The sequence below is a fragment of the Leptinotarsa decemlineata genome, unplaced genomic scaffold (genome assembly GCF_025532065.1).
Source record: "Leptinotarsa decemlineata unplaced genomic scaffold, Ldec_3_MD MMD2_tig00000035_RagTag_RagTag, whole genome shotgun sequence".
Lineage (NCBI taxonomy): Eukaryota > Metazoa > Arthropoda > Insecta > Coleoptera > Chrysomelidae > Leptinotarsa > Leptinotarsa decemlineata.
This window is the reverse complement of record NW_027412540.1, coordinates 13,262,401-13,269,749: the sequence shown is the minus strand read 5'-3', so window position 1 is coordinate 13,269,749 and position 7,349 is coordinate 13,262,401. Positions and strand designations below refer to the sequence as shown.

The 7,349-nt window shown below is 36.6% G+C and overlaps 1 protein-coding gene across 1 annotated transcript; it reads right to left on the bottom strand.

Moving 5' to 3' along the window:
- Window positions 1-1,268: 1,268 nt before the first annotated feature.
- Window positions 1,269-7,334, bottom strand: LOC141481018 (uncharacterized). Its single transcript, XM_074171927.1, has 2 exons — window positions 5,897-7,334; window positions 1,269-4,948 (listed from the first exon to the last, which is right to left on the bottom strand). Exons 1-2 carry the CDS (start codon window positions 6,014-6,016, stop codon window positions 4,679-4,681), a joined length of 390 nt encoding a protein of 129 aa, XP_074028028.1. The 5' UTR covers window positions 6,017-7,334; the 3' UTR covers window positions 1,269-4,678.
- Between the last annotated feature and the right edge of the window lie 15 nt (window positions 7,335-7,349).

The window sequence follows — 7,349 nt, the reverse complement described above, 5'->3', positions numbered from 1 at the left end:
TATGGAAACCCATCATCAAGCGAAAAATGGCCAACTCCCGCCAAAACGGTCATCTTCCACGGAACCAGTGAAGCGGAAAATGGAAAGCAGGGATAAGTGAAAGTACTCAAACGACCTATAAATAGTCATCTCTCGGAGGAATCAGTCCAGTCATTACCCGAAGACGATTGTAGATACTAACAATCGAAACGTCGTGAACTAACGTGACTTGGAATCTCTCCACTTTTTATTTTTATTCTCTTTTTTCATTTCTTTATTTTTATTTATTCAATTGTTCTATTTTTACTTGTATTTTATTTCACTATTATTTCATTTCAGGTTTATTTTGGTTAATATAATTCTTATTTTCAGCTATTCATTTTTAATTCTTCTTTTTTAGTTGTTTCAGGGATTTCAAATCATTTTATATAGTAGGCAATGGAAGTCCGAACTAGTGAAATTCATCATGAAACATTGTCAATCACCTTCAAACAAACTCTTTTTTTTTGTTAAATGTTTCATAAAATGCTAGCTACAGAGAAATTTTCATATTCATCTTAGAAAATATTATTCTCCATAACATTATTAAAAATATCATTATTCTGCTTCGATTGAAGAAAGTCAAAATAAAAATATTTGCCTGTTTCAGAAGATATCGTAACCTTTTGCTGTTGTTTTTTTGTTGATAGGTGTGCCAACCAGTTTACGCTGTCTTGTGTTTGTTGAATTCCATTTTAGGATATATACTGGTCTGGTTCTTGTGATCCCATTATAGGTTTGTTCTGGTTCTAACATCCGAAACTGTTTGGAAACAGCGCAAGACATGATGCGTACAAGCAAAAAATCTCAAACAGTCCGAAATAGTCTCAGATACTTTTGAGGAGACCAATGTGCCACCTATCGTATATATGAAGAGATGAAGACGAGAAAATAATATTGATCATGTCCATTTTGTTATGTAGCGTATTCTTATAGTTAGTTAAAATTTTATCTAACCTCAATCATCAATTATTCAAATCAAATAAATAAAAAAAAATCTACCAAATATCCCAAACAAATTTCCACATAAATGCGCATGAGCAACGGGAATAGTTCTCAACAGTTCAGCTTCGAAAGCAAGAACGATTCGGGACGGTTCAAAACAGTTTAGGATCATTTCGCAGTCTCAAATTATCCTCAATAAATCAAATGCGCATATTCCTGACGAACTAGAACCTGTATTTCGTAGAACCAGAACAAACATTATATCTTCGAACCGATCCAAAAAAGGATCGTTTTGGTTGCGTAAAAGCGGAGAAGAATATACCTCGAAACATGACAATTTCCGTCAATTGTTCTTTCCTTTCTAATACTCTTTAAACCATCAAAAACCTCATGGGAGCTGACGCCCAGTTTTTCCGTCATCCCAGACACAGTTTGTGGTGGGTCTGTCTCCGTCAGAGTCTGTCTCGTCCGGGTCGACCACTTCGGGGATCATCTTCGAGGCCACAATCCCCGGAACGAAGTTTCACAAACCAACGCCGAAAGTATATTCATTAACACCATTATTGCCAAATGCCTGGGGAATTTTTCGGGCTGTTTCGGCAGCGCTTTGGTTCAATTTGAAATCTCTCAACGACATCAATGTAGTAATGAGATGGAAAAAGGCATAAAATTGAAATTAGGGGAAAATGAATAGCATCAATGTATAAAGTACAATATTTTCTATCGATCAGTATACACGACGACACAGTAGAATAAAGATTTATTGAGATATGGAGCTACATAAAGACATGACATTAAAACGCACGAAACTTTTGAACAACCCAATACAAGCGAGCTCATCAGTAAAACAATGATGATAAGAAGTAGAGTTTATTTTTCAGTGTCAATGATCTCTTTTATCACGCATTTGCGTTTCATAATGACATTCATTTGAATTAGTATAATAATCAATGGTTTTCACCTGGTATACATTCATAACTTATTTTTTACCGTGGCGTTTCCTTTACCAACGAAAAATTGATTTAGGCGCTCGCTAGTTATTATTGTTTAAAACACCATCATATGGTATCATATGCTAAAATGTTATCCCAGGTATACATCCGTTAGTTAATGAAATTATCCCAACAATTTGATAATATCTCATTTGTTATATTTATGTACTCTACGAGTACTTCATAGCTGAATTTTTGGAAAAAGTTCAAATCCGAATTTTTGTATGGGGATATCGTAAACAGTAAGAGATGGTGGCCTATTTTTGGTTACTATTCAATACTACAAATAATCGACTCTAACTCTTTTGGTATACTGTATCTTATTAATTCAAAGATATATTAGCAGAAATAGTGGAAATCTATATACACTTTGCCATAAGAGCTTACATTGTACTATCGGAATGAGATCTTGGATTTTTTACAAAGTGTCAGCAGACTTGGGGAACTCCCAACTCTGAAATTTTGAATACGGACCTGCATTTTCTGTAGCAAATTTGTGATCGATAATTTCCATATGGTATTATGAATTTAATGTTCTTTCGATTTTTCTGAAAATTCCGCTGGTTTGATTATCATAAAATAAATCATTTTTTCATTACGAATCTGATAATCTCTCGAATGGAAGCATTTGTTACTCTCGTCATTTACCATACCTCATTCTTAAAAATCCCACACAATAACTGAGGTGAGTTGATATCATAATTCTCAAATATTTCCATGGAGGTTTGTTTTTCCACATCGTATTAACTGATATTAAAAAAACATTTTCAAGAACAACCTTTCATTCACATATATACAGTTGTGACGAAGAAAAGACAAATTAAATTTCTATGTTTTTTTTTCTTCATTATGATTTCCTACCACGTAGTAACGGCTACATCCATCAATTTACAGTTGTGACGTTTTTCAATTTCAATCGCTTCGCGTAATATCCTGGACAGGGCAAGTTTTTTCGATGGCAATGGTTTTGCTGTTTTCGAAGGTTATTGTTGTGGCCTGTTTGACGATGACATTTGAAAAAGGATGAGGCTGGATCTGGTTTACGCACAGCAAGCTCATGTTCATAGGCTTTGTTGGATACTTTTCTGTCGGTCTGGCCGATGTAAGTTTTGGAGCAGGTGGAACATGGTATATGCCCTGTGCCTCATTGGGAGAATTTTAAACGGAATTTGATTGGGCAGGATAATGATGGAACTTAGCATTGACGTAGCGATTAATATTGGTTGGTTTTCGGTAAACAGTGTGTAGGAAGGAATTATTGGATTCATTTTCATATAAAAAAAGTAATACAAATTATGAAATTTTGAACCTACAAAAAATGAATTGGCGCTCCGGGGCGACTTGATTGATTCCAGTGGCGCATTTGCTTTTTCAGCTGTAGGAAAACCCGGAAAAACTTGCAGCACCGCATCATCTGAAAATCTTGATCTGCCAATGTCATCTCTTGCATGGATTTTGTGATGAGAAAGTCCAGGAATGGAAGTGAGTTGTTATGTTCGATTTTCCTTGTGATATTTAGGTCCAAATGTGAGGAGTTGATGTGGTTTAGAGATGTATAGAAACTTTCAAATCCATGAGGCCATATAACGAAGACGTCATCTACGTATCGGAGCCAACACGATAAGTTTAAGGTCAGACATTTCTATTGCACTGGTTTCAAAGTCTGCCATGTAGCAAGGACTGGAGAGAGTGGGGAACCTATTAGGGCGCCTTTCACTTGTTTATGAAATTTGCCCTATGAAATGAAATAGGTGCTTGAATCGCAGTGGCTGATGAGGTTGTGAGTGTCTTGGGGAATTTGGTGTTTCGTTTTGAGGACGGATAAGGTTTTGGATTGTGGAATATTCGTGAAAAGGGATACTACGTGAAAGGATTTCATTATTTCAATGAACTGATAGGAATTTTGGACATATGATGAGAAATGTTCGGCTGATTGTTGGATAGATTAGCAAGCTGTTTGGCGAAGGCCTGTGTTGGGGATCCAAAAACACTAACAATGGGAAGAAGTGAGATGTTTGGATATTTTTGGAAAACGAAATATATAGAAGGTGTTCGAGAAGATTTCTCTCTTGGAATTAGAGAGTTCTTCTTGTCAGCGGGAATGTTGGAGTAGTTGACATTTGTTTTGGTCTTCTTTTCAAGATATGTTGTGGGATCTCTGGTTGATGGTTGATATTCCGGAGAGTCGAGTAACGTCGTCATCTTGTCAATGAGTCGGTGGCTGAACTATTCAAATATTTTAGGGATTGTTTCTCCGCTGGGATAATATTGGATTTCAGAAGTTTTGCTCTTCTCAAAGTAATAGTAATATCTTGCCGGGCTTCATTGGCCAGGTTTTCACTATGCCTCAAGTCAGTACGCACCTTTAAGGTGCGTACTGAATCTGAATCTGAATAAGTCAAATCAATATTTACCAGTTCGGTTAAGGTGGGGTTGGGGGTTGAGCCTTGGGTGGAGCAGTGGGATTGTGAAGAAGAATAAGTTGAGTAAGGAGTTGTACAGGGAGAACGTGATGGGGTACAATGAGGTGTATAATTAGGCGACCACATTGTCGGAAGAGGTGTTGTAAGTTGTTGTGACATAGTATGAGGAACAAACGGGACTGGTGGAGCAACCCACTCGTATTTGCCGATATCAGCCTCATAAAGAATTCGACTAAAAGCATGTTCAACTTCGACTCGAGTCCTTCTACTGTAACCTCTCAGTTTATGTGCTATGTATTTTCAATATACTGCTAATTCATCTTCTGTTACGACTGCTTGAGGTGCGGCCATTTTTGTCAAAATTTGAAAAGCTTCCTCCAATCTTGGATCTTCATTGTTACTTTTTGCTTTCCTCTTTTTCGGTTTTGGAGGCATTTCATTCACATCCTGTTCATCTTGGGGTTGCAAGTCAATTTGAGGTGTTTTGCTTCCTAAATCAGAATTTTGGGGAGAAGTATCCAGCGGTCCGCGATCTGCTTCCTCAGGATTCTGTACCTCATCAATAATAGCCTGAAAAAGTTAAAAATTGTGAAAAGTTATTCATTTCAATGTTGAATCTAAAACTATATGACTTTTGCAGATGCCGTCATCTCCTGAAGAATGGTTGTTAGTTGCAGAACAATATGAAGAGTTGTGGAACTTTCCAAATTGCTTGGGAGCCATGGATGGAAAGCATATAGCGCTTCAAGCGCCAATAAACAGCGGCAGCGAATACTATAACTATAAATCACACTTTAGCATTGTGTTCGCATTAGTTGATGCAAATTACAATTTTATATTTGCTGATACAGGGCCGAATTTCTGATGGAGGCGTGTTTAAACACAGTACACTACATAAAAGATTACAGAGCAATGACTTAAATATTCCTACAGCAAGAAGTCTACCAGGAAGGAATCAGGTGGTGGAATATGTATTTCTCGGAGATGAGGCATTTCCGTTGTGTAAGCATATTATGAAGCCATTCTCAGGAACCCATCAGAAAGGATCGATGGAAAGAATATTCAATTATCGTCTTAGCCGAGCGAGAAGAATTGTAGAAAATGTCTTTGGAATCTCTTCTGCCGTATTTCGAATATTACGAAAGCCTATGCTTTTAGAGCCCGAAAAGGCAGAACTTGTCGTAATGACTATTGTTTTGCTTCACAACTTTTTAAGAAGAAACAAACAGTCTCGGACGTTGTATAATCCCACGGGAACCTTCGATGCTGACATAGATGGCCAATTTGTACCAGGCAATTGGAGAGAAACACTAAATGAAAAAATGTCATCGCTGATCCCTATTAGAACTTTGCCCCGAAAATCACCTAAAGAAGCACAGGACACTCGAAAAGAATTTGCTGCATACTTTACTAGCAATGGTCGTATTTGTTGGCAAGACCAGTATGCATAAATTCAAGTTAGGACACAGTAGTGACTCACCCTGTAAAAGAATCATATATAACTAATAAAATACTTACGCATTCTGTCTCTGTATCAATTGTTTCTCTTGGTTCATCTTTATCAAGTAAGTAATGCATTCTTTTGAATGCATACCATTTCGATATATATACATCTTTCTGACCTTCGAAACAATGCATTTATTTTTATAAAGTACCTTCAAAATCAGGATATTTACTAACCTATGCCTGTCCCAAAACTTTTTTTTCCTTTTGCTTTTTCCCTCCGAAATGACCCTAGAAGACTATTCATTTTCTGTTTCGCTTCATGTTCTTCCACTTTTAAGTTATACGCAATATGTTCCCATGCATCTGATTTTTTGTTCCTTGAGAAGTGCTCCGGATGTTTGGCATTCCATAAAATCGGATATTTCTCATATTCATCTATTAATTGGAGCGCCTTTTCATTGTCCCACTCCATATTTTATAAAAGACTATGCGCGAACAAGCTTTCATGACCAAAACACCGTCCACACTGAGCACGAGTTTCCTTTGATGTACCGACAAGCGACGGATAGTATTCGTGCGGGAACGCGCTTACGCACACAACATTTTTGAGTGGTACTGACTTGAGCAAATTTGCGCGCACAGCGTTCGTGTTCGCAAATTTGCTCAAGTCAGTACGCACCTTAAAGGTACGTACGCATACGCGCACACACCAACACACACACACTTCAAAAATTTGGAGTGCGTTGGTAATTATATATGGATGACTGACTAGTAAAGCAATATTTGTGAAAATTCTAGCGTAATCAGTTATAAATGACGTCATACCAAACGAGTTGAATAGATGAAATAACATTTTTGCATTCATTGTGTCACTAAATTGGTGTATATTTGGATCTCCGCCTATGATTAAAATACTGGAATTTTTGCAGTGATTCAGACAACAGTTGTGAACACTGAAGAATAAATATAAATCATTAAAGTCATTAGAGGGAGGTCTGCAAACATCAATAATACAAAAATCTTTTTCATTATAGATTTCACAACATTCCATAATCATCTCGGCGTTCAAAACTTCAATAAGCTCTATTAGGGTGCAACCAGGTGATATTTTTTATAACGAAAATTTAAGTTCCACAGTTTTTATGACTCACTCGCAGCGATTGGGCTTTGAGTTTATAATCAGCTATGTATATATTTTCAGTATCATTATGTTTGTACCAGTATTCACGAAATATTGAAAATATAAAGTTGTTTCTCCTAATGAAGAGTTCAATAAAATTTAATTTGTTAGACAAGCACTGAACATCTATACTTAACACTGCAAAGATATCCGCATCACTTTTCAGATATTTTGATTGAACGAGGCAGGTTTCGAAAAAACAAAACGTTGAACGGCATATTCTTTGGCCATATACCAGAATTGTAAACATCGTGTACATTTAATTGATAATGGAAAGCTAATTTTTAATGACGCTGTCAGATTGTTTTTCTTCATTGATTGTTCACAGAAAAAACTTATATGGGG